The sequence below is a fragment of the Ahaetulla prasina genome, chromosome 6, assembly GCF_028640845.1.
Source record: "Ahaetulla prasina isolate Xishuangbanna chromosome 6, ASM2864084v1, whole genome shotgun sequence".
NCBI classification, from domain to species: Eukaryota; Metazoa; Chordata; class Lepidosauria; order Squamata; family Colubridae; genus Ahaetulla; species Ahaetulla prasina.
This window is the reverse complement of record NC_080544.1, coordinates 71,637,088-71,664,483: the sequence shown is the minus strand read 5'-3', so window position 1 is coordinate 71,664,483 and position 27,396 is coordinate 71,637,088. Positions and strand designations below refer to the sequence as shown.

At 37.2% G+C, this 27,396-nt stretch overlaps 1 protein-coding gene across 3 annotated transcripts in view; it reads left to right on the top strand.

The window, feature by feature from the left end:
- Window positions 1–26,884, top strand: part of CAB39 (calcium binding protein 39) — a 38,266-nt gene extending 11,382 nt beyond the window's left edge. For 2 of the 3 annotated variants that reach the window (XM_058187608.1, XM_058187609.1), the window contains exons 2-9: window positions 3,518–3,676; window positions 14,681–14,845; window positions 17,213–17,331; window positions 20,824–20,992; window positions 21,855–21,914; window positions 22,551–22,616; window positions 23,195–23,338; window positions 24,076–26,884. In XM_058187608.1, the coding sequence (XP_058043591.1) occupies window positions 3,563–3,676; window positions 14,681–14,845; window positions 17,213–17,331; window positions 20,824–20,992; window positions 21,855–21,914; window positions 22,551–22,616; window positions 23,195–23,338; window positions 24,076–24,264 (1,026 nt within the window). In that variant the 5' untranslated portion in view covers window positions 3,518–3,562 and the 3' untranslated portion in view covers window positions 24,265–26,884. Of the gene's footprint in view, window positions 1–3,517; window positions 3,677–12,908; window positions 12,934–14,680; window positions 14,846–17,212; window positions 17,332–20,823; window positions 20,993–21,854; window positions 21,915–22,550; window positions 22,617–23,194; window positions 23,339–24,075 lie in introns of those variants that run through there. The other variant, XM_058187610.1, reaches the window with a different exon arrangement.
- Window positions 26,885–27,396: the final 512 nt, after the last annotated feature.

Here is a 27,396-nt window from a genome sequence, read left to right as displayed (position 1 = left end):
CATGGCATGGGGCTTGAGACAGCTCCTTGACAGAGGTGCCACTGGGGGTGAAGATGAGGCGCAGTAGCAGACAGCTGAAACTGAAGACCCCAGGCTTGTATTTTAGCCCTAGTACGACTGCTGCTGTTGAGAAGTACAGTTATGCAGGGTGTTATTTAACTTTCCTGTATTCATAAATATCTCATAGCTCCTACTTCTGTGTCCCTTTTCCACAGAAGAGATTTAAGGAGATATATTTTTTACAGCTGCTTGAATGTTATGCACCTCTGTGCATGTTTTTGATTTGGCACTTCTCATCAGCTGACAAAAAATTACAGCTGGTTGCTAAGTAGGTTTCTTTTTATTCTGTCATTTATAAAAACAAGAAATCTAAAACTAGTTGCTTAATAATTAATGAAAAATATTTTCAAATACAAATCATCATGTGTGGTATTGGCATGTCTCATAGTGTTTGAGAAATAGCTAATTACAGATGGCTTGGAACAGGTATTTTTCCAGTATTAAAAATATTGTTTTATTATGTTATTTAATTAGAATATGTTAATATTCATTTTGCTATGTACCCAATAATCTAATGCTATGAACCCAATGTTCAAGAATGCTTTTCTACATTCAAATATCTCTGCTTGTCAATTTCCCATTCATTTAACCTTCATTTTAAATGATGTTTCTTAACATTTAATTGTTTACATTTGTTTTTAATAATTATTTCTTTTGCTCTACATTATTATATCATTTAAATTGCTCCATGGAATGTGGCAGCCCACAAAACCTAATTCCTCTGGAAATGTTCAAATTCCACTTCCAAAAGTTTCCAGCCAGCCTTAACTATGTTGGTTGAGATTTGTGAGAGGTAATTAGGCAATTACATTTTTCTTTCTGACTACATTTCATGGGGCAGCTATGTAACTGTAGCTTTTATTTATTTTATTTATTTTGTCACAACAGTATATATAAGCATAAGCATGAAAGTAACTATATAATATATAAGCATATATATATATAAGCATAAGCATGCAATAACTATATTAATTGGATATAATGAAAGAAAACAGTAGGACAGGAACGGTAGGCACATTTGTGCTCTTATGCATGCTCCTTATGGACCTCTTAGGAATGGGGTTAGGTCAATAGTAGACAGTTTTTGGTTAAAGCTTTGGGGATTTTGAGAAGAGACCACAGAGTCAGGTAGTGTGTTCCAAGCATTAACAACTCTGTTACAGAAGTCATATTTTCTGCAATCAAGATTGAAGCGGTTAACATTAAGTTTAAATCTATTGTTTGCTCTTGTATTGTTGTGATTGAAGCTGAAGTAGTCTTTTAACAGAGATGATTCTATGGGTTAAACACAGGTCCTGTCGAAGGCGGCGGAGTTCTAAGTTTTCTAAACCCAAGATTTCAAGTCTGGTGGCATAAGGTATTTTGTTGTATTCAGAGGAGTGGAGAACTCTTCTTGTAAAATATTTCTGGACACGTTCAATTGTATTGATGTCTGAAATGTGGTATGGGTTCCAGACAGGCGAGCTGTATTCAAGAATTGGTCTAGCAAATGTTTTATAAGCTCTGGTAAGTAGTGTAGTGTTTCTGGAGAAGAAGCTACGTAAGATTAGGTTTACAACTCTTAAAGCCTTTTTTGCGATGTAGTTGCAGTGGGCTTTGGCACTTAGATCATTGGATATGAAAACTCCAAGGTCTTTGACAGGGTGGGGATCATCTATAAGGTAATGTCCGTCGAGTTTGTACTTAGTGTTTGGATTCTTTTTTCCAATGTGTAAGACAGAGCATTTGCTGGTTGAGATTTGGAGTTGCCAAAATTTTTGACCATTCTGACACAAAGTCAAGGTCTTTTTGAAGGGTAGCTGTATTGTTGGTAGTGTTAAATAGTTTGATATCATCAGCGAAAAGAACACAATTACTTTTAATATGGTCACAGAGATCATTAATGTATAATATGAAGAGTGTTGGTCCGAGAACACTGCCTTGGGGAACGCCGCTATTGACAGGAACAGGATTTGATAGGGCACTGCCTATTTTGACCACTTGTTGTCTGTTTGACAAGAACGCTGATGTCCAATTGTGGAGGGGTCCGGAGATGCCGTAGGATTTTAGTTTTAGGAGAAGTTTGTCATGTACTACTGAGTCAAAAGCTTTACAGAAGTCTATGGAAATTGCATCTATTGTTTTGCCTTGATCAAGATTTGTAGTCCATATGTTTTTGTAGTGTAGAAGTTGTAAGTTACATGATAATTTTTTTCTGAAACGAAATTGTTTATTAGAGAGTAGATTGTTTCTAGGTAGAGGATAATGGATTGGTTGATGATAGATTCCATTACTTTACAGGTGACACAGCATAGAGAGATTGGTCTGTAATTTTCAACTAAGCTGGGGTCTCCTTTTTTGAAGACTGGGATGACCGTGGCTAGTGACCAAAGTTTGGGAAGGGAACTGGTCGTGAAGGCTTTTCCAAAGATTATGCTTAGGCGTTCTGCTATATTAGTGGAAAGCTTTTTTAAGAAGTGTGCACATAGTCCATCAGGTCCTATAGATAGAGTTGGTTTCAGTTTGCGAAGAGCTTTTTCAACATTTTCTTCAGTGAAATCTATATGTTTTAGGTCGTTGTTGGTGTGGTTGGGGAATGTCGGGTATGAGCCATTACTGTTAACAAAGACTGAGCCGAAGAATGTGTTAAAGAGGTTTGCTTTAACTGTTCCATCATTATTTTCTTTGCCGTTAGATTCTTTTAGTGGTGGGATAGATCTCGAGTCATTAAGTTTGTTAGCTTCTTAGCTTTCTTAGCTTCACCAAGCTTTTTTTTTGTAAACTGCCCCTCAGCTTTTTTGAAGAAAATGCTGTTTTGTTCCTTTTTATCCAACAGATTCCTCTGGAAGCCCAATCATAAAGTAACTTAAGGGATTAATTATTAAATAGCACTTTCACCTACTTGGATGCTGAAAAACTAATTAAATAAATTCAGGTTAAACTTGATTCCTGTGCTGATAACCTTACAGATAATGTATCTTTTTGGCAACAATATGGAAGTGACTTTCCATTGCCTTCTTTCAGGATGTCCTTTTTGACTTACCAGTTGTGCCTCCAGACATGATATTTTCTGGAACTGTCTTGTTTAGCTACTAATGAAGCCTGATCCTGCTTAGTTGCTAAAGGAGATACATTTTGGGCAGGAGCTACCACCTGTATATTTTATAAAATTGAAAAAGAAAACTGCAAAAATTGTGTGTAAGTGTTCTATACCAGCTGCCTCCAACCTTTGGAGTGTCAGAGACTGGTTCCATGGAGGATGGTGGGCCAGGAAGATGTGGTTTTGCTCACAAATGCTAACTTCTGTAGAACTAAAGTTATACTGATATACTCCATGCATTTACTTCAGTGTTCTGCTTTAATTTGAAGCTGAAAATCTCAGGCTCAATTCTAACAAATTTTATGATGTCCACTTTTTGTACCCAAGTGTTATATGCTTTCTTTACTACTCTAAACTCTCTTCCTTTTTACTTTTCAGATAAAAGAAGACTTCTAGAAGAAAAGACCCTTGTAGTTTGCAAGCATGCCATTTCCCTTTGGCAAATCACACAAGTCTCCTGCAGACATAGTGAAGAATTTGAAAGAAAGCATGGCAGTTTTAGAAAAACAAGATATTTCTGACAAGAAGGTAGAAAAGGTAAAGTTTACATTTTCTTTTTATGGACCTGTCCAGGGGTTGTTTAACAGTACAAATTTTCTCAAGCATTTTTGTTAATCCTCAGCATCATCCTGCTGTTTTACTTTTGGCAAATAATGATATAGCAGCTTTTCTGGACATTATATGGGAAATGTACTGCTCTTGAAGCTTTTCCAACCCTTACTAATTTGTTATCAGTACTATTTTAATAGCATTTATATTTTCTCTTTGAAAATTTTCTATGTTTCCAGATAAACATCTAAAAATTTTTTTCAACAAAACTTTCCTTACTTTCCTGTCTGCGTTTTCATTGTCAACTGATTTTTTTTCTAGTTTATACCCCATTATTAATCTACTAGTCTATTAATCTACCAGAATCTTTGTCCAACTAATCTACTTCTCAGTTGAAATGGTAACTTTATGTTCACAAAACATTTCTCTGGACTAAATACCTAGAAGTAGTAGTGAAGAAGGAAGATTTCATTGTCATAATGAAATATTTCAATTGCAATACTTTTGAGTTAGGCCTAGAATCCTTCACATGCGGTTCTTGCTTAAAATATCTTTCTACAATAAAAGTAGTCCTCAGTTTATGAACATCATTTAATGACCATTCAAAGTTACAACAGCCTAGGAATGGTGCTTTACAGCCCATAAAGCACTCCTAACCTTTCTGCCCTACCTGCAATCACATGACTTTTGGGAGAATGGATTTGTATAATGCATAATGAATGCAGTATGGTTCAGATTTATGATTGCATGATTTACATAATAACTGCCATTAAAACCATAAATTGAGTCCAGTCATGTGGTCCCTTGACTTATGACCACCACAATTTACAACCAAAATTTGTTCCATTTGTGGTCATAAATCAAGGAATACCTGTATTCCTGTATCTTTTTAACTTTTCAGAAAGCGGACTGGTAGATTAAAAGAAGAAAGTAGTCTTTCTGGCTTCTCCTTAACTAAGAATTCTGTTCCTCAACAATCTGAGGACAGAATTTTCCTCCATTACCTGCTTCAGTTTTGGAAAGCAGAGAAAAACTATATTCTCATTTTCCTATTATGAAAAGTATTCCAGTATGACCACTTCAGCACATAAAACAAATGGATTTTTAAAGGAATTATTTCAGGAGATAGCTAACATTACTTATATATATATATTAGTTTTCCCCCAGTATCTAATGAAGATAGAATTATAGTGAAATAATTGTTTTCAAAATTAAAAATTCAAATTGTATAACTATATGTTATTTTTAAAATATTTTAAATATTTTTATGCATTTTATTATATTTGTTTTATAGGTATACTGCCAAAATTCATATGATTGAAACAATATAAAATCTAATAAACGTCACTGAAATTGAAATTTACCATACTTTATGAAGCATGGATTACACGCAGAACTTGTTGCGCTGGGAAAACAATTTAAATGATTAAGCATATTTTTCCTGCATATATGAAGTGGGGGAAATGAGCAGTAGTCATTTTACTTTTTCAAATTTATAATTCAGAATGTAGTCATATAACAATATTGCGTTCCCCTGACTTTCTCATGGTAATTAATAGTTTAAAAAGGAATACAAAGGATGCATGTATACAATTTTTACGCAGTGTAATTTCTTAGGCAGTTTTCATCAGAATTTTTTGAACAGAAGCCAAGAACAAACTGTAATTTGAGTCTGGCTTAAAGAAAAACTGGTATCCTGACTTGAACATAATAAGCAAAAGACAAGGTCTTTTTGTTTTTGATTTCAGTTATATCCCTCAAAGGAGAGAAACCTTTTTTGGGGGGATTTTGGGAGCAGAATCCTAATTCTGTACCAAGTGTGGCTGGTATATTAGGGTGATTTTTCGTTTGCTTCTGAATATACCGGTATGTTGATCTAATTCTATCTTTTTGGTTAACCTCAGCATTTATTTTTAAATGGGCAGTGTGCTTGTGGTGTGTATAATTGCTCTTCATGCTATAAATAGTCATGTGTGTGAGCTTAATTAAGTCTGTCTCCTCTTTCTGCCTGACATTTTTTTATCCTTCCAGGAGATTATGTTTAAATGATAACTGATTTTTTACATCCTTCAGACATTCAGCATCTCATTACTAAACCACCCTAATGTCCCTAAAATAATGCCCATTGCTCCTACCAATCTATCTGGTTTCCTCTCCCTCTCCCTTTCCCTTTCATAGAATGGAGGTCTTTTAGTCCAATCCCCTGTCCAAGGCAAGTATTCTTATACTATCCTGACAAATGTCTTGAAAACCTTCAGTGATGGAGCACCCATAACTCCGGGACGCAAACTGTTCCATTGATTAATCCTTCTCAGTGTCAGGAAATTCCTTCTTATTTCCAGGTTAAATTTCTCTCTGATGAGCTTCCATCCATTGCTTCTTATGCTACCCTCAGTGCTATGGAAAATCGATGTCCTCTTCCCTGTGACAGCCCTTCAAGTATTGGAAGACTGCTATCATATCTCCACTGAGCCTTTTGTTCACTAGCCTAAACATATCTAGTTCTCACAACTGTTCATTGTATAATTTAGACACCAGACTCCTTATTATATTTGTTGCTTTCTTCTGCACTCTTTCTAGGACCTCAGTATCTTTTTTTGTGTTATGCTGACCAGAATTGGACATAGTATTCCAAATGTGGCCTCACAAGTGCAGTATAGAACAGTACTATCACTTCCTGTGATCTCAGTGCTATTCCTCTGTTGATGCAGTCTAGAACTGCATTGGCTTTTTTGGCAGTTTCAGCACACTGCTGGCTCATATATAATAAGTGATCCACCTAGATCACTCTCACAGTTAACTACTGTTGAGCCATGTCCCTCCTATTCAATACTTAACGCATTTGGTTTTTTCCTGCCCAAGTGCAGGATGTTATTTTCTCACCACTGAACTGCATCTTCTTGGATAGGGCCCAATCTGTCAAGATCCTTTTGAATCTTGAGTCTGTCTTCCAAAGTGTTGGCAATTCTTCCCTGATTGATGTCACCTGAAAATTTGATGAGTTTTATCCCCTCATCTACATCATTTATGAAGATGTTGAAGAGCACTGGGCCCAAAACAGAACTTTGAGGTACCCCACTTCATGCTTCTTTCCACATAGATATAGTTCCATTGAAGACTGTCTATTTTACATTGTTCTAGCTGCAGGAAGTACGTTTTGGTCTACTTTTTCAAATGCCTTATTGATGTTCAAGGATACTATATCCACAGCATAGTGATGACTCCCCCAGACTCTTTCCCAGATACCTCTCCAGATGTCAGCTTGGAGGAGGATGAACCAGTTCTCCATTGTGTCGGGGAAGATCATCCAGATACGGGTTATACTCTGCTTCACTACTTGGAGACCAAGTTAATTTTTCTTTGGCCACGCCTCCTCTGCCCGGGTCCTTCCCAGTTCGACTCGGTCTTCCAACGAGTGAGGCTGAGAAAATTGAGGCTTAGATACTTCATCATCTTAATGGAAATATTTTACCGAGCGAGGCTCGAAGATCGCAGGAAGCGATATCGGAGGTACTGGTCGCTGGTACTCCTCTCTATCGGCTTAAAATTAGCCGAAGTCCCTGCTGTGCTTAGCGGGAGGGGGTTTTGTCCTTTAATGGGCTACCCCTGGCATACTTTGCGAAGGCAAAGTGGGATTCAGTCCCTGCCGGTATCATCCCGGCATACTGGGGGCGGCAAGCGCGTGAGCGCATTAAAGAGCCGCGGCAGGACTGATCTGAGCGAGCCGGTCTGCCTGAATTACAGAGGAGAGCGGCTGAGGAGATTGGCGCCATTATTGCCGCTGCAGGAGAGTTCCTTGAGAGCCAGCCCGCCCCTTTCTTCTGACTGAAGCTGCATCAGTGATCGGCTCTCTGCAGCCACGACGGAGTACCTCCCTTTCACTTTCATGAGCACAGCGCCTTTTCAGCCGAGACAGGAATGCTCTATTCGAGCTGCTCTGCCTAAGTCCGCCACCTCAGTGGCGTCGACGCTCAGCGAGCTAACGGCCAAGGCAGGAGCGCTCTGTTTGAGCCGGTCTGCCTATTTCCGCCATCTCAGTGGCGTTGACGCTCAGCGATTAGCGGCCTCGGCTGGAGTGCTCTCTTGAACCAGTCTGCTCAACTATACAGGTAAGGGGGCGCCGGTATGTATCGCAAAAGCGACTGGATTTAGGAGGGCTATGAATTTCCAAATGTTACAGGAAGTTACTGTGCTAATGCGCCATTGCAGCCTTAATCGCTGAGCTCCCCTTCTACTAGCGGGACGAATGTTTTGTTGGTATTACAAAAATTGAACAGCCGAGGCTAGAGGCCCCTGGAAGTGAATCCCTAAGCATTTCACAGGCTACTTTCCCACTCCAACAGCGGCGGCAGGAGAGCTTTTAGAGCCGGTCTGCCTATATAAATGGGGATGGACCCACAGTGCCCAACGCCATCTCGGGGACGGCAGTAGCTCCTTGAGCCAGTCTGTCTCTCATCGGGCGGCACTTTCTACAGAGCAACATCGCCATGGAGCTTATGGGGCTAATCTGATTCTTTAGACATTGCTGTTACAGCTTTGCAGGGGAGCTTCCTTCAGTCAGGTATGGCAGAAGCCGGTTGGCTGGATTTAAATCAAATTGCCCGCCAAGACAGGAAAACGGCGGGAATTTTGCCGCCTTTCCCTTAACGGTTACATAGGCTGCGCCTCGTCAGATAGGGGGCTAGTCCTATACGTCATTTCGACGATTAATTTAGCTCATTTCCAACTGTCTTTTGGTTCTTTTAGACTTGAGCGCCTATTCCATACCCACTTATTAAATTTAACTCTTCAACAAGGCAGCAATCTCTAATAGCAGCAAAATTAATTCCTTTAGCTACCTCCTTGAAATCGCAACGTCCTGTGGGCATTCTGCCCAGCATACTTAGAGTCCTATTGATCTCAAGCAGTGTTTCTGCCTCTAGCAAGGTTGGTATTGACCTCGAGCACTGGTTGCCGAGGAATACAAGGGACATTGTATAGAATTCAATAAAAATAATAGTTATATGACTTAATAATAATAATTATATTTAAATAAAATAAAATAAATTAAAATATAATATAATATAACATAATGTAAAATAATATAATATAATATAATAAATATGATATAATACATTAGAATAGAATATAATAGGATATAATATAATAGGATAGGATAGGATAGGATAGGATAGAATAGAATAGAATAGAATAGAATAGAATAGAATAGAATAGAATAGAATAGAATAGAATAGAATAGAATAGAATAGAATAGAATAGAATAGAATAGAATAGAATAGAATAGAATAGAATATAGAGGGGCCTGACACGGTGATCAGGGATATTTCTGAGAGCACTCTCCCAACCATGGGGTTCGGTTTTCCTTATTGTGCAGGGTAATTTAGAATTAGAATTTCTTTGATTTCTATACCGCCCTTCTCCCAAAGGACTCAGGGCGGTTTACAGCCAACAAATTTACCTGGACACATGGCCTTCGTACATCTGAATTTAGGCAGCAGACCTTCATTAAATTACGGGGGACATTATTTCCCTGCGGCTGCAAAGCAGTTATCGGGTCTCTCATCAGTAAACCTACTTCTGTTGGAAGTCTTACAATAGAGGACTTGCATCTTGTGCGCACCTGCCTAGCCAAGATGAGGGACTCCTTCAGGGTAGCTCGATGCCTGGCCTGTAGCTGCCCTATGACATCATACCCTCTCTTATTATGGTTGGCTCAATAGATCAGATTCTAGTTCCCAGTTACTGGACGGTTTCGCATCGGCCTAACTATTTAGTTCATTGGCTGGACATGAGCTGGTCAATCGGACGGAACGCTTGTTTGGTGGTTGAATACCTGGTACAGGTTCCCTGCCTGGGCGGGGGGGTTGATTAGAGACCTCCTGGGTCCATTTACTGTTAAGAACAAAGCGAATCAGGACCATGTGGCCGCTGGAGTCAGTCATTGTTATCATACAGACCTAGTCTCTATTGGGCCTACTTCCTCTGGACTAGACACTAAACCAGCCATCCTGGCAGATATAAAGAGCCTTTTCACTCACCGCGTGCGGGAGCCGTTGGTTTTCGCATGACCCTTTAATTACATTTTAGTTTTTGTAGTAGCAGACCACACCAGTGGTGTCTCCAGTCAATCCGGCATGGTAACAAAGGACGCAACGGTAGATGTGCTCAACTGCGATTACATCATGAGGGCAGGTAAGGCCATGATCCTCTGGACCGCAGGGTCCATTCAGCCACTCACACTGGCACACACAGGTGAGCTACTTGTACATGCCCCTCGGCCTTATTGTTTAGCTCCAAGGCAGGGGTTCTACCCCTGGTACTTCCCTTCCATTCCCTGGCCAGATCCATCTTCGACAGGCAATGTATCCATATGATGGGAAGTTCCCAACCTACCGGTCTTTGTTATCAGTGTATGGCTGCCTTGACCCTATGTTTTTATACAGTCGTTCTATAAGGCTGCTTGTATGGCATCGATACTGCTTGCGTTCGGTCCATTTCCATTGTATATCCGGGAAGGACCATTACTCTCCAATAGTCCCATTTCCGGCTCTCGCCGGAAAGTGGGGGTAAGTGATAGTGAGCCTGGCAGATCGTTACAGGAGGAATTCTCCACCTTTGAGGAGAAGGTACTTGACATCCTGGTATTAACCTTCATGGCTGCAAGGATTAATTGCCGGGCGAGCCTGTCCTTCCTTTTAGCAGGCCAATCGATCTGTTCTCTAACGTGATAGACTTGTCGGCACCAAGGGGTCTCAGTCCTTCTATTACTACTAGGCTTATGTGCCGCCGTGGCACTCGGAAAATGCTTGCACCGCTTGTCTGAAGGGGAAGGTGGTTCCAGTAGTTGGGACCGTATACGGCACACTTAGTCGCCATATTCAGGGCTCCTAAATTCCAGAGGTTGGAATGCACCTCTACTCTATCCAGTTTAGTTTAAAGGTCCCTGTGCCCTTCTCCAAATGGGTCCCCGCAGGCTATCGGCGGGGAGTTTTCTATACTTTCTAGAAAAGTCTGGCAGCTCTCCGTTTGCCCAGGGCGTCGGGGACTAGGTCATGCACCCTATTCTTTCACCTTAATATGTGCAGGACAGAGACATGATTAGGTTTATAACCTGGGAACTGCTGGTTTCTACCTTGTCGGTATCAATCCCTTCCTCTGCTGCTCCCAGTGACTTCACTTCATCATTTCTTGAAACAGTACAAATAAGATTCTTCAATTGTGAACAATCCACACTCCGTTCCTTCCCTTCCCTTCCCTTCCCTTCCCAGTGGCTAGGGGAGTGGCATAGCTTGATTCCAGAGTCAAGTCAGAACATAAACCTTAGGACTGACTTAGGTTTCACTGTCATTGGAATCATCCAACAATATATACTAGCTCAAGTAGTTTGTTCTGGTCTGGGAAACTTAGGAGCCAAGGTAACTGCCTAGGATGTACTTACTGCAGTTCCGTGGTCTTATCCTTGCTAGACTTGTCAGAGATCTCGGTTCCCATTCCCTTGGGGAACTCTAGTGGCCCACCTTCAGGGGTACGATGACATTCCCATTTTGGCCAGCCTCTTGGGTTTAGCAGTCATTCTATTTACACCCTAGGACCAGGACCATGCCTTCCAAGGCTGGCTCTTGACTTAATTGGCCAGTTACACACCACCATCACAGGTGGCCATCCCGTGTCCCAACATGGCCAGTGGGCTTATTACTCCACAGAGCCCTTGAACCTGAGAACTTCCACAGTCCCAGGATGGTCTTTTCAATCTCTATTGTCCCATTCTCTAGGGGGTGGCGGGGTTCTGGTATCCTTGCAGGTCAGCTTCCTTTGGCCCGGCACCATCCTGGTCTAGTTGGGCTCCACTGTTCTGGCGCATGATGAAACAAACAAAACCCTTGGTGGTTACTTATCAAGAACATCTAAATTATATTAAGATAACCAGACTAACCTCATATGCCCCAAGGCATGTCACAACTTCTAGGGGCTATGAAGGGAGAGACAGTCATAGCGACGAATCATAAGATTCTACTCCTGTAGAAGGGAGGTCTGATCCATTCGTGGTATAGGGCTTGTTCTGCCCATCTGTACAATATCTGGACCCGGGGAGGCGCAGTTCCCTTCGGGTTTTTTTTTCAAAGATTCTTTCCTTATAGGGCCGTCTGGTCAACAGGTAACAAGGGTTCCCAAACGGTCCCACGGGGTTTTCAGATTTGGCCTTGCAGGTCCATGGCTTCCTTTCTAGCTTCGGCATGGTTTCCTGAGTCGGAAAGGGACACGGTTCGTCTTTGACACGGTGGAAGGCGTCGCCTTCCGTTCAGGGTTTTCTCACCATACAATCTTCAGATAATTTTACACACACACCTCGTTCTGGAGAACGGTTACAGCACCGATTGACTGTATGGTCTACGGATGTCTGGTTCCTCATTCGGGGGGCCTAACGAGTGTCTCCCTGTTGGAATGAGTCCAATGGGGTCGCCCCCGGCTTCCAAGGTCCCGTCTGCAATCCTCGCCAGTAATTGAGTAGATTAGACATCATGTCATTTCATTTCTTCCAAGGCTTTTCTCCTTGGAGGGCACGGTCTTCTTTTTCTGTTTTTCAGGTCCACTGTGGTGTCACGGTACGTCTCCCGACAGTAACCGGGCTACGTGGAGCAGGCAACCTCCTGACCATTTCAGCTTCTGCTGATATTCCTGAAGTTAGGTACACAAGGATTTGTCAAGGAGGTTCGTTTCTCCGCTTGTTTCCATTCACCGGTGTCGACATTGTCGGGGGGACTCCTCCTGTAGCATCACTCGATGCTCTGTCATGGAGGTTTGTGGTATCGTTGGGATTTCTCTCTTGGAAGAGTCAGCTTGGGGCAGGGGGTTCCCAAGTAGGCTCGCACTGTGTGAGCAATGGGACCAGACTTCTGCCCTCCCATATGACTAGCCGGCTTTGGTACGTCCCGTATCTGGATGATCTTCCCCGACACAATGGAGAAGGGGTGTTGGTCCTACCTGATATACTCCTTCTCAGGGTTTGGGGAAGATCATCCAGCCCCACCCTATTGACCGTCTGGTCCATTGTTTGGGAGATGTTTATGTTTTCGCAGGATCCCCTTTTTTATGAGCCTCATCATTGCCACGCCCTCGTCGAACTGGGGAGGACCCGGGCAGAGGAGGCGTGGCCAAAGAAAAATTAATTCGGTCTCCAAATAGTGAAGCAGAGTATAACCCGTAACTGGATGATCTTCCCCGAACCCTGAGAAGGAGCGCATCAGGTAGGACCAACGCCCCTTCTGGGTATGCCTGGAGAGGATTTGGTCAATGGCTCCAAGCTGTGTGAAAGGGATTTAGTTAAAGCACAGCTGCAGCAGGACAGTCCTGAGACTTCAGGTGGGGAAAGCATGCAGCTGGAGCGGGTCAGCGATGAGGAACAGGAACACTTCTACACTTGATCTGAGAACACATAGGGCAGAGAAAAGGCAGGAGTAGCGAAGCTGGCTATTTAGCACAGCAGACAGATGGAGGCGATGCTGGGAACAATGTGTTCCTTTTCTAGCTGTGTGTTTCTTAGACCTTGTGATTCCTACCTTGCTTTGGATTGATACTGTGCCTTGATGTGGATCACGCCTTGTGAACTCTGGATTTTTCTTACCTCATGAATCCTCTTGTATTGTGGATTTGGGTTTCCCTGATGGGTTTATCTTGATTGGGAAACTTTCAAGTGCTTTGTGGACTCATTGGCCATTGCTCTGTGGACAAGCAAGCGTCTGCTTTTGGCTGGACAGTTCTGGGGTTTTGGTGAAAGGAATTGCTGGGGAATATTAATACCCACAAAACCACTGTTACGTGCGTGTGTATGCATGTGAGTGAGCGGGACAGCACAAACATGCCCTAGTTCACTAATTTAGTCACTTTATTAAAGAAGCTAATCAGGTTCGTCTGGCATGATCTGTTTTTAACAAACCCATGATGACTTTCAGTAATTGCTTTGTTCATTTCTAAATATTCAAATTTTTCCCTTTCTCTTTCTTTTCTGGAGTATTGAGTTTTGTGACTGGATATACCCAGCATAATAGCTGGGAATATGCAGACCTTTCCAAGGTGACCATTTGGTGACATATGTATGATAATGTTTCAAAAACTAAATGTATTTAAGTGTATGAAATAGCTTGGGCACCTGTCTTTTTACAGACTATAACAGCCAAAAAAATTACAAGCAAGTAGGGATATTTTACTTGTTCAGAGAAGCCTTTTTTAGGCTCATAAATAGGAGACTTTATAATAAAAATGAAGGTGTGATTTGGAAGTATTTTATGGATTTTCGGAAAAGTAAGGTGGCCTAAATGAGATATCTTCAATTCCTGAATTGTTCAGGTTAATATTTGGGAGATCAGAGGTGTTTTTTCCAAACGGCAACTGGAATTTCTTGTTTTATTTTTCCTTGAAAACATTTCACTTCTCATCTTAAGAAGCTTCTTCAGTTCTGATGATTGAAAATCTCCATAGACATCTGGGAGATGCTTTTACAATGATAAAGATGCTACTGTTATGATAAATTATACCCCATAACTTTGGAATCTGATTATTTTTTGTGATGATAAGGTCATAATTGAGATTTGGCTATTTCTGAGTGAATTATTTTGGAAAAATTGGAAAAGTAAGGATTTGATTCAAGAGGTAAGTAAGTTGTTTTTTGAAAGACAGACTTATCTATTAATAATACTATTTAATAACTAAATATGTTCTTTGGCATTGATTTTATGATATTTTGTAATGTTAGAAAACCATCTTTTTAAATACAGAATGAGAACCCCTTTCACAATTCGATGAATATATTACAGATTTCCTCTTTTATTGCTTTTTGTTAAGTTGCTTGCTGGTTTTTGTTTCATTCACAAGATTTTCTTTTTTTTTTGTATCTTATTGTAAAGATAAATTTCAAAATAAATGAAAAAAAGCAGTAAAATTAGTAAGCAAAAGATTTTCAGCTTTAAAAATAACTAGGCTTTTTTACTTGTGCAGGCTACCGAAGAAGTTTCAAAAAACCTAGTTGCCATGAAAGAAATCTTATATGGCACCAATGAAAAGGAACCTCAGACAGAAGCTGTAGCTCAGCTTGCTCAAGAACTATACAACAGCGGTCTTCTTAGCACCCTAGTAGCTGATCTACAACTCATTGATTTTGAGGTAGGAAAATATATACTGATGGTTTGAATCTCATCAAAGACCTGTGTAAATTATTTTTTTGTAATCTCCATGCATAGAATGTGGGGAGAAATTGGGTTCCTACTGGATTTATGGATTATTCCTTGTATCTATTGTAAGGCCATTTGAAAACTAAACTAATTCATGACTACAACAGCAGAAAAAAAACCCACACTGGTGTCTTTTTAGGTATAAAAAGATTTTTTTGTACATATAATTGTATAAGATTATGAAACACACACTGTTTGTCAACAAGAAATGAAAGTGCCCTAGAACATTCCAGAGCTGACAAGTAATTTGCGTAGTTGGGTATTCATTGAAGCCCATGGACAAGTTGAGGGATTCATTAAAAAAAAACCTCCAGTAACAAGATGAATGAATCTTTTTCCCAGAACCTGAATATGTCCGTTAATTCCATTTGGCTATTCTATTAATGGGAAAGTAAAAACTGCTGGATAAGCTGCCATTGTGGGAATGTGGTTTCTCTCTCATTATCTATATTATTAGTTATATGTGATTTTTATATAACAAGCTATGAACTCTGCCTTTAAGGCTGGATGAAAAAAGTTAAAGGCAATTAGACTTTTTTGAGAAGCAAACCACGTTCCCCTCTCTGTATCATAAGTGACTTGTATCTGAAGACTCCCTGTGTTTCAGAAGCAGTAAGAACTGGAACATGTCAGAGAGGTCCAATCTGGAAACGAGGAATTTCCTGACAGTGAGAACGATTAATCAATGGAACAGCTTGCCTCCCGGAATTGTGGGTGCTCCATCGCTGGAGATTTTCAAGAAAAGATTGGACAACCATTTGTCCGGGATGATATAAGGATTCTTGCCTTTGGCAAGGGGTTGGACTAGAAGACCTCCAAGGTCCTTACCAACCCTGTGATTCTATGGGGAACACATGTTCAAATACAAGTTAAATGGGAGACTGCAGAGCTTGTTGGCTAATCTTTGAAGCCTTGCCTTTATCCTACTATTTTTATAGAATGAATTACATTTGTATAACCTAGTAATGGAATATATCTTTAGAGATGTGCATATATACTTTTTAAAAATAGTGTTTTCTATCAAAAGGATGTTTTCTATTTTAGTCTAAAATTTAACAGTACTTTTCATCTTCAGTACTCTTAACAGATACAGAATATGATTATAAACTCAGACTGAAGACAGATGCTTAAAAACTATTGAATTTTTGCTGTTTGCATCTAAAACATGGAACTTTTCTTTTTCAGCACTACCAATGTAATATTACATGATAATTATCATTATCATGAGGAAGTGATATATCATTTAGAAGTAGAAAATAGTTCAAACATATAAAGTGTTATTCTTATTCATAATCAAGTTTCTTATGACAACTGCTGGCATTGGTGATAAATCCAAAAAAAAAATATCACAAGACTTGAGGCAGAGTTGGCAGGGCTATTGACTAATGTTTGATTATTGTGATATGCACTTTGAGTGAAGTAGTTTCTAGAAACATTAGTTAAAGGGAAAAATTATTCCTGTTTTGGGGTCAGTTTACAATGGAATTACAAATACTTGTATTTAAACTGTAGTCAGTCAGTGCCTCCTGTCTTCCTACAGAACTGTGTTTTGCAACATTTATTCCTGTAGTCTCATCTCTGCTCCCTTAGTAATATAACCAACAATCTTTAAGAAAATATTTGCTTTCTTTCCTCCTGTGAATAAATACGATGAAATACTAAGAAACCTAAATAATGTGTGTAAAAGGAGGAGAACCACAGAGAATGATTCATTAGCTGTGTATTGCCTATGTGTCTAGAAGACAGAATTGTGGTAAATAGAAACATTTGTGATTGGCTTATTCTTTCAAAGGGATTTTAAACATTCTATTTTGATGTGCCAATAAGAAGTTTAGAGCTAATCAAGATGAACATGGGGTAAACTATGATGACTGGAAAAGTTAGATTCTTGGTGGCAAATAGAAATATTCTTCTATAGCTTTAGGATGTAAATATCTCATATAGTCACAGATGGTATTGGTATCCTCTTGTAGCTGAAAGCAATAGCTAAAGGGTTTTATTCTTGGAGAAAATAAAATCCTGCCTACAAAAATTAGTTTTGGTAAATATTAGGCAATAAAAAGTTGATATAGCTTTGTAACTATTAACTAATTATATTGGCTATTCAGTAGAGAATAAATATATATATTTAATTTATAAAATAATTATTTTTATAAAAATAGTGATAAAATACAAGTCTTACTACTGAATCAATTAGTTTGTCTTTAAAACAAAGTGAAGTTATATATTTCTAGTATTATTACTGCACTGTATGTAATATATTATACCAACATAACATCCTACTTTGTATTTTTGATAGGGCAAAAAGGATGTGGCTCAAATATTTAACAATATTCTGAGAAGACAAATTGGTACTAGAACACCCACAGTTGAATACATCTGCACTCAGCAAAATATATTGTTCATGCTGTTAAAAGGGTATGTATTGTATTGTAAATATGAGATGACTTTTTTTTTCATGTAAACTAGTTTACATTTAATTTTCTACCTGGGTAGGGCTGTAGTATCTCTACCTTAATAATTAGTTGAAATTATAAAGGTTGCTGTTAATTAGTTTGTAGACCTAAAGAGCTGCTGGTATTCCTATAATTATCTGCAGTGGCTGGAAAATTCTGAACTTCAATTACTTCTTAAAGGACATCCTGCCTCCCAACCAAGGGTGAAATGCTCTCGGTTTGGACTGGTTTGGCTGAACCAGTAGTGATGGCGGCTGGTGGTTCGGAGAACCGGTAGCGATGGTGGCGCGAGGCTCTGGCCACCCGCTCGGTCGTCATTAAAAACCAGGAAGTAACCTGTTTTTTACCCTCTGCGCATGTGCAGAAGGGTTTGCGTATGCGCAGAGGGTTGGTGCATGTGCAGAGGGTTGGCATGTGTATGTGATACATGTGACACGTACACTTCCAAACCGGTTGGGAAAGTAAGTAGATTTCACCCCTGCTCCCAACGTACTACACACAAAAGCCCGTTTCTGCCAAATTTCATGCATGGGCCCTCCCAATAGTCTTGTAAGCATAACAAGGACAAGTTTGGAAACTTTTGCATCTGTTGGTCATTAACCACAATTTATTATCTTATTTTTTTCTTATTATCTTATTATCTTCTTAACTCTGGGTAAACTATATTATTAAGTCTGATTAGTGGAAATGAGGCGTGTTTCAATAAACCATAATGAAAGAATGGGGTATTATATTAAATTAAAATTAATGAGAAATGTGAACATATTTAGCAATATGTTTTCAACTTAAACTTTCAGTTTTCCTGCAAGACAGAAGAATTAGAATCTTTACTTCTATGAAATTCTTACCACATTAAACTGTAGCTTAAATTAAATTAAATTAAATTGTTGTTTTAAAATATAGTCAGTGTTTTAGAAACAAAACTTCCATACCATATTTTATTAGAGGCAGATTTAAGATTTCTTTAAAAGACGTGAGTCAAATATCCCTGCAGAAGAATACTCAAAAGTGTCTTATTTTAAAGATAAGCTTCACTTTCTTTCAATATGTATCTTCATAAGTAGTCTTTATATATGGAATTATTCTCATCAGTTTGTCTGTGGGTTTGCATATTTTGTCACCTTGCTATACAAATTGGCTCTTAAATATTGAACAGTTGCTTATCGTTCATAAAGTAGACCGAAGACTTCCCACACAATGTGCTCTGTGTTTCTTGATATACAATTCATAGCCTTGTAGCAATGATGAATTATTGGTTCAGTTTTCTCAAATAAAGAACAACTCATTGTGTATGTTCCCCACCAGATTGCTATTTCCTCTGCTTATATCATGTGCATTATTATATTGGAGCATCATGCTTCATTTGTGTTCGCAGTCACAAACAAATGTGAAACCGTTCAACAAATTAATGAACAGTGAAGTATTGTTGCTGTTTAGCACAGAGGGATATTTATAATTGTTTTTCCCCATGTTTGGGGGAAATGAAATCTCTTCCTGTCATTTAAAAAACAGTTAAGCAATGTGAGAAATAACAAATACAATAATTTGTAAACAGAAAAGTACTTCTTTTTTTTGACCATTGCTTGCTTCTTACTCAACACATGAGCAACAAACACAATGCATTCAAAACTTACAAAATGTTGCTTATTCATTCAAACACAGCAAATAAATAATACACCAAAATTCCACCAAATTTTAAGGTCATATAGTTAAGCTATAAATTACTTAGGACTTTGCCAGTGAAACCAGCACATGTGTAATGGAAGTCTGGATATTATTTGGAGTATGATTGTATTCTTGGAATTCCATTCATGAACGCATTTTGAAATTTCACTCTGTAGGGACTTCTAATATGAATGTAAAAATAGCAAATCTTTGGATGCCATTCTGCCCCTTGGTTCTTCTTCGAATTCACACTGAAGCCCCTAGCACTTGGCAAATCTCTCTCTTGCTCAGAATCCCTTGAACTTTATGTACACCCAGAACACTCTTTGAAAAAAAGAGAAAGATGAGATTGTCATGGCTACATAACTTCTATTCAAGCTTCATGATCCTGATATTAGCAATGGTGGGGGGTAAGGGAGAGGAAAGATTGGAATGTAAGGAAGAAGGAAGGGATGGAAGCCCAGCTTAGCTTTGTAAGAAGTTTCAGCCAGCCAAGGCCAACTATCAATATGCAGAGCTGGGAACTGAAAACCTGTTTCCTACCTAAACAATATACAAGCATCTAATTGGACATTTAAGATAACTGGGGGATGGAGAGGAAAATTTACTTTGTATTGTTTGTCTGGAAAAACCTCAGATTCAGGTTACGCTACTTCTGTAACCATTTAAGCTTCAGTAAAGTATACTCTTGGCAAAAACAAATGGTCAGGAATCTTTCTTTGCTAGATGACTGAGTGGGGCGGTTGACATAGCTACATGACAGAGCTTTGCTAAAAGAAAAAAGACCTTGGCAAAAGTAGTGCTCAAGGAGAGTAAGCTAGCAAAAGATGAAAAGAAGAAAAGGAAAAAAAGCACACATACCTGTATAAAAGGGGATACATGAAACATTTTCTACGCAGAATGTTTTTTCTTCCAAGCGCCAGTTGTATCCATAGCTTCCCAAATATTGAAAACCTATTGTTTAACAATGGATTCTGAAGGCAGGAGTGACAAAGATAATTAGCCTGCTAATTATATTTCTTTATATTTTATATTTACTATTCATCTGCCTTTATTATTTTTATAAATAACTCAAGGCAGCAAACATATCCAATATTCTTCCCTCCTCCTATTTTCTCAATAACAATCATGTGAGGTTTGTTGGGTTAAGAGAGAATGAGTGGCTCAAAGCCACTCAGTTGGCTTTCGTGCCTAAGATGGGACTAGAATTCACGATACCCCAGTTTCTAGACCAGGACCTTAAACCATGACGCCTAACTTGCTGTCAGTTATTATCTCTAATAATGTGAAATTGGTAAAGACATCCCAAACTATGGCTTCAGTCTTAGTTTTATGCTAACAGACCTATCAGTATTTATGGTGAACTTCACTCAGAAAATCAGATTGTACTTTCTCAGAAAAATTATCTTAAAAAATCAAGAGTTTTTGCTTGTAAATCCCTATCATCAAAGATTTAAAAAACCTGAGTTAGAAGCTGTACAGGGTGCCACAATAAACTTTCATGACTATTTTTCTCAATAGCTGTTGCCCCTTTATAATATTTGAACATTGACAACTTGCTTGCTGTTTTCATAGCATTTATCTGGTACTATTTCCATGTATGAAACCTGTCCATTTACAAGATAAATGAAAAACTAGGAGGGATATCTGAACATACAGACATTCATGCAACAGAAGTGTTGTTCCAGTAAATATTACCTTACGTTTTTAGTAGGCGATTTAGAACATACATTAATAATCTGCTTTGACTATGCCTGTTTTATTGATACTATATTTTTTACCTAAACAGGTATGAATCTCCAGAAATTGCTCTAAATTGTGGAATCATGTTAAGAGAATGCATCAGACATGAACCACTAGCGAAAATAATCTTGTGGTCAGAACAGTTTTACGACTTCTTCAGATATGTGGAAATGTCAACATTTGACATTGCTTCAGATGCATTTGCCACTTTCAAGGTTGTATTGTTTATATTTGACAACACTTAAAATTTTATATCATAACTGCTGTTGTTCATTTTGGAAAATATATCAAAGAATCAACGAGACATAACATTAATAACATTATTAAAATTGCAGAAATAACACCAATATTAAAATGTGCACCAGTTGTTTTTTTAAAAAAGAGATAAACAACAACAGCATTTCGGCTGTTGAATTCCAGCAACATAATAATGAGGTTTAATAGGAATTACAAACTTGGTAATATTGAGTGGGGGGAGTGACTTCAGGTTCTCCATCCCTGCTCAAGTAAAAATTGCACAAAAATTATGGTTGTACTAGTTTTCTTCAAAATAGATGAAAGCTTCAACTGAGTTATGTGGCATATAACTAATTAACTATATGGAAAAGAATTCAGGTAGTCTTTGACTTACAACAGTTCTTTTAGTGACCATTCAAAGTTACGACGACCTGTAGAAAGTGACTTACGGCCATTTTTTGCACTTAGGATCATTGCAGCATCCCCATGGTTACATGATTAAAATTCAGGCGCTTGGCAACTGTTTTATATTTATGACTCCTGTAGTGTCCTGGGATCATGTGATCATCTCACAAGTCAATGCAGAAGCTAGGTTCACTTAATAATCATGTCCCTAACTTAGCAACTGCAGTGATTCACTTAAGAATTGTGGCAAAAAAGATTGTAAAATGGGGCAAAACTCACTTAACAAATGTCTCACTTAGCAACATAATTTTTGGGCTCAATTGTGGTCATAAGTTGAGGATTACGTGTATATTAAAAATTGCTCTCAGACATCCTGAAATTATAGAAAAGGAGAGGGAATATCTTTTAAGTAACAGTATATTTTCTTATTTTAAGGATTTACTTACAAGGCACAAATTGCTGAGTGCAGAATTTTTGGAACAGCATTATGATAGGGTATGTATTTTTATTTCTTTGTTATAATTTTTTTTCAACTATCAGAATAATCACAAAATAAGAGAGTGAAAAACAATGAAACAGTTCTTATCCAGCCAAATATTTTTATTTTTATTTTATTTTATTTTTATTTTCAGCGTTTTCTGGTTTATGGTAGCAATACAAGTTGAACCTGGGATATAAGGGTTTTTCTTAAACTTGGACAGGAATTTCTTGTCTAAAAAATGCTAAGAATAAAATTGTTTTTGTAAGAAGTAAACAATATACTCTTACTGACTGGTAGTCATGCTAATCAGAAGTATATATGATAACCTTGCTCCATCTACTGGCCATAGCTGCTAAAAATATAAAGTTGGCTGTTTTTAAACTCAAGTATGTGATTGTCTAAATAATTAACTGAAAACTCCCTTCTGTCAGCTGCAGAATATTTATTCAGATGTTTTGTGTATGTAGTACAAAAAAAATGCTAAAAAATAATTAGAATAGTCTAAATGCATTGGACTGTTTTTGTGATTGACATCCAGTTTCTATGATTCACATCCAGTTCTTTTTGTTTTTATTATTTCTAATTAAATGAGTTACTTGGGATCATTCTGTTGATTGGAAAGGCCATGATTATTTTTTTCTTCTATCTAGTTCTTCAGTGAATATGAAAAATTGCTCCACTCAGAAAATTATGTAACGAAACGACAGTCACTTAAGGTAAAAAAAATCACTGCAATGATATAAAAAGACTTAGTTATTCTGTACTTCTACATTAAAATAAAAAGTGTCAGGAGGATTCTGAATTTTAGGCAATTTGAATGTTATATACGTAACTTGTTAATACCAATTCTACAAGTATGCTTTGCCAGCAAATAATAACTAAAGCTTTAAGGCTGTAATATACATTTCTCCTTTTTACTATAAACACTACTCATTTTTTTTAATTGGTAAGAAGTGCTTGAAAAGATTATATTGCCATTTTCTCCCACTTCTTGCATCTCTGGTCTAATCTGGAAGAAGGCTTCCATATTTGTTCTTTGTCCTTCCATTTGACAATTATGGTCCATAAGGCTATGATGACCTCCATTTTTTATAATTTTTGGAATGAATCCAGATAATTTTAACAGTTTAAGTGGCAGAGAAAAGGGCTTAATAGTAAATTAGCCTAATATCACTAATCTTTTGAAAATAACAATTGTGCAAGGTGAAATACAACCATTGGCTCTGTTAACTATTGTTACTTCTGTGCTTTATAGTCCTTATGAAAAAACAATCCTATTTGTTTATTGCTGTAGCTACTTGGTGAATTGCTACTGGATAGACACAACTTCACAATTATGACAAAATACATCAGTAAACCTGAAAATCTCAAGCTAATGATGAACCTTTTAAGGGACAAAAGTCGCAACATTCAGTTTGAGGCCTTCCACGTCTTTAAGGTAATGCTAATTTACAATCACAGTATAATACAAAGTTGCCTAGTAAGATTTGAATAAATGGGAAAGGGATGGAGCCGGAGGTATTTTTTTCAGAATCATAGTATATATATATAGTCAGCAATTAATAAATCCATGTAATAATTCTAATTTTTTTAAATTCAGCATCACAGATCTAAACTATGGTATGAATAAATTTATTGCTTGTGAAAATAAATACCTAAATGCTGATTTTAGTTTCTTAAATAAGTTCAGCCTATTTATAGAACTTTTAGATGGGTTTTCTTTGTATTTTGCTAGGCTTTTGATCTACTTCCCAATTTGGAAAAATCATTGGAAACACTGCCTAAAGAGCAGCATGGTGGTTTAGAGGTAGACCTCTTGCCTCACAATCAGGAAGCTGTGAGTTCGATCCTAAGTAGCAGCAGATATTTCACTCTCTGGCCTCAAAGAGAAAATATCTGCTCTGAAAACCCTGTAGGGTCAGTAAACGCTCAGCTTCATTAAGTCGCCCCACCCAATGCAAGAGATTACAGGGTCATTAAAATAAAAAATAAAAAATTGAAACACTGCCTACATTGTGTAATTGTGATTCTGACAAATTCTTATGCATGGATTACATATGGTACATTGTATTTCAGTCCTTGTAAATTTCATGCATTGTATAGAGAAAAACTTACTCTTCTGTTAATATTTTCTAATACATTCTGATTTTAATTTTTCTGGAAATTTTATTGCAGGTGTTTGTAGCCAATCCTAACAAGACGCAACCTATATTAGATATTCTCTTAAAGAACCAGACCAAACTTATTGAGTTTCTCAGCAAGTTTCAGAACGACAGGACCGAGGATGAACAATTTAATGATGAGAAGACCTATTTAGTTAAACAGATCAGGGATTTGAAAAGACCAGCACAACAAGAAGCCTAATCTTCTATAAACCCCTAAAATATTAAATCCAAATTCAGCATTTGCTGTTAGATATTCAGCATCAGGCACTCTTATCACTTCATGAGGAACATTACTGCTAACCGCTGTTCAGTGAACAGTTTGTTTGTTTTTTCTTCTCTTTATTTTTTTAGTCCGAGTTGACAAACCTAGCTGCTGCTTTCTTGCACAATGTGGACTTTCTTGATATTTGTGTCTGAATTCAAGCACACCGCTTGTTTTTAGAAGTCCAGGGCGGGGGTGGGATGGGAAAGATTATTGGTTCATGACACAAACATATAAGATAGTTTGAGTTAGGAGAGAAGTATTAGACTAGTTTATGACAGGGTGCATGCTAGCAAATCTGATTCAATCCATGTTTGCACTTAACCTTGTATGAGATGCGAGCACAATGTGATCTGTGCATATTTGGCACCATAGTATAAGATTATATGCCTTGATTTTTTTAAAAAAATGTGCAGTGCTTTAATTGTAATCAAAGGGGAAATGTATCTAAGATGTGAGCTTTCTGGGATGAACAGTTGTCTTGCAAATAAAATTGATACTGAAATTTAGCAACTTCTAAGAATGACATCTCAGAGTTCATGAGGAAAATGTATATATGCCTTTCATTGCTTTATAGTTTGTTTTTGAGAGTGATTTTCTGAGAATTGAGATGTAGACTTGGAAATACATTATAAGAATTTTTGTTAATTTTACTTCAAATTGTGATTCAGACAATAGAGCTTAGCAGTGACATTTTGTGTTTCATTTCAACAATGCTTGTTTTCTTCTGTATATAACTCCTACGCTGCTCATTTCTTTAAAAATGATTTAATTTGTACAGCAGAGGAATGTTAATGTATTAGTCTGTAACTTTTACCTGATACTGATACTGAGTTTTGAAAAATGAAAGCTCATGTAAAATGATACTTTGGATCACATGAAAATACTGATTTCACATTTCTTAAATACTGCAGCATTAAAAAGAATCCATTTTTCTGTATTTGCAAGTATAATGCAGTGCCATCAGTTAAAGTAGACTAAAAATATAGCTCTGGAACCCACTAAACCTGTATTCCTCAATGTTGGCCTTCTCCATTTATATTAGTGCTGTGTTTGGCCAATTGTAAATTATAAAGATTATGCTAAATTAATTCAGATTTGTTTTTCATGTGGGTATAAAGAGAATCTCTCTTTTCATATCGTTAGTATAATAGTTGTGTTGTATTTAACTTATGTTTTCCCTTCAACAACCATAATTTTCATAACTGTCCTAGTGTCAATATCCTGTTCCTTAATGCTGCAAACTATCAGTATTTATTTTTTTTAAAGACTGATTTTGCACCACTTTTTGTTACTGTGATCATAACAAAATGCTAGATATATCTACAGTATGTTATCAAAATCTTATCTATTCATAATAGTAGAACTGAGATCACAACCAGCCAACTATTTGAATTGGAAGTATGAAAGTTCAAATTCTGCATGATTGAATCTGACTGAAAATGCTATACAATTATTTATTGTTTTCTAGCATCTATATGATTAAATTATTTTACAAATGATTAATTTGCTGATTGACATTTTCGCTAATTTTTAAAGCCTTCATGATGGAAGTTGGAATAAAGTCCAGCAAATAGGATTCTGATAATGTTGGATATATACCTATGTTTCTTTCAGCAGTTATAAGCCATTTGTCTTTTGCAAAATGGTTTGTAATATCTACTGAAAAAATCATAACCCTCTATTGAATCGTTTATATAGACAAGCAAAAACAACCATGGAGATGGTAATATTATAGATCAGTTCAGTACTCTGTCCTTTTTTATATTTTGGTTTAGTATAGCTAAGACAAGGAAATATTAGGTGGCAAGTTATTCTCCATTATGCATAAGGCTTCCACTTTTAGAAAAAAAATATAGACATGCTAAAAGTTGTATATCTGTGTGTGTGTATATATATATATCTATACCTATATATGTGTGTGTACACACACATCTATCAAAATAGATATATGAAAGTTAAAAGGTGGATCTGGATATTGATTTTGCTTCTCTATTATTTGGCATGGGACAAAAGGCTATACTTTAAAAAAACATTAATCCTTGGAGTGTTGGCTTTCAAAAAAAAGTTGTATTTAAGACCATTTGATGTGCTATTCATATTAAAAACTATTGTACTGGAAATGGTTTCTTATCTGTGTGAAGGCTTAAAGATATTACTAAAAGTTATTTAATGTGACCTTTTGGGGTTTTTTCTAAATGTGTACAATTGTAAATTTACTTCCATGAAAGCATTTCTTCAAATGAATGCATTTCTTATTAGAAGATCTGGCTGGCCCCTTAATTTAAATTTAAATAAAATTTTGAAGAAACACAAATTGTGTGCTATAATATGTATCAAGAAGAAGGTTCACCCAAAAGTGAGTATTTTTCCTAAGAAGTATTCCACTTCTTGTAAAACATTGGCCATGCATTTAAAATTTGCATATAAGTAAATAAATAATATTCAACCAGACATATTTATCAGCTGTTCTATTCATGGTCTACACTGTTGTTAGAGTTCTTAAAAACTATTTTAGGTTAAATTTTGATCTTGCTAATAAAAATGGTCAAATGCATTTGTAAGTTTTTAAAAAAGCTATTTTTTAAAAAGTCCAATCTGCGGTTATATCTGTTTTACTGTCATTGTCTTCTCTAAAGTATCCAAATAACTATTTATGGGTGAAGATGTTGAGAGTAGTAAAGCATCTGAGCAATCTTCCTGCTACTAAATTTCCTTGAAGAGATCATCACTAAGTAACTTCAAGTTTCAATATTTAGAATAGAATTGCCATTGAATACTATATATAAATCTATACCATTTCATAAATGGTTTTGGAGTTCATTAACAATTACTTAGGCAGACTCCATATATCAATTTTCTGTAAGAGAGTACTTCCTGCCTCCTAAAGGTGTACTCACTGTTAAAAAGCTTTATGCAATTTTAAAAAAACATTTAGATCTGCAGCACCAATAAAATGTCCTTGTTCCCTCCCCACCCCCAAAACTTTCTGCTGGATCTTATACAAAAGTGTGCTAAAATTATTTATGATATTACTCTTGTTCATCACACACATTTTTGTCTTTGAAA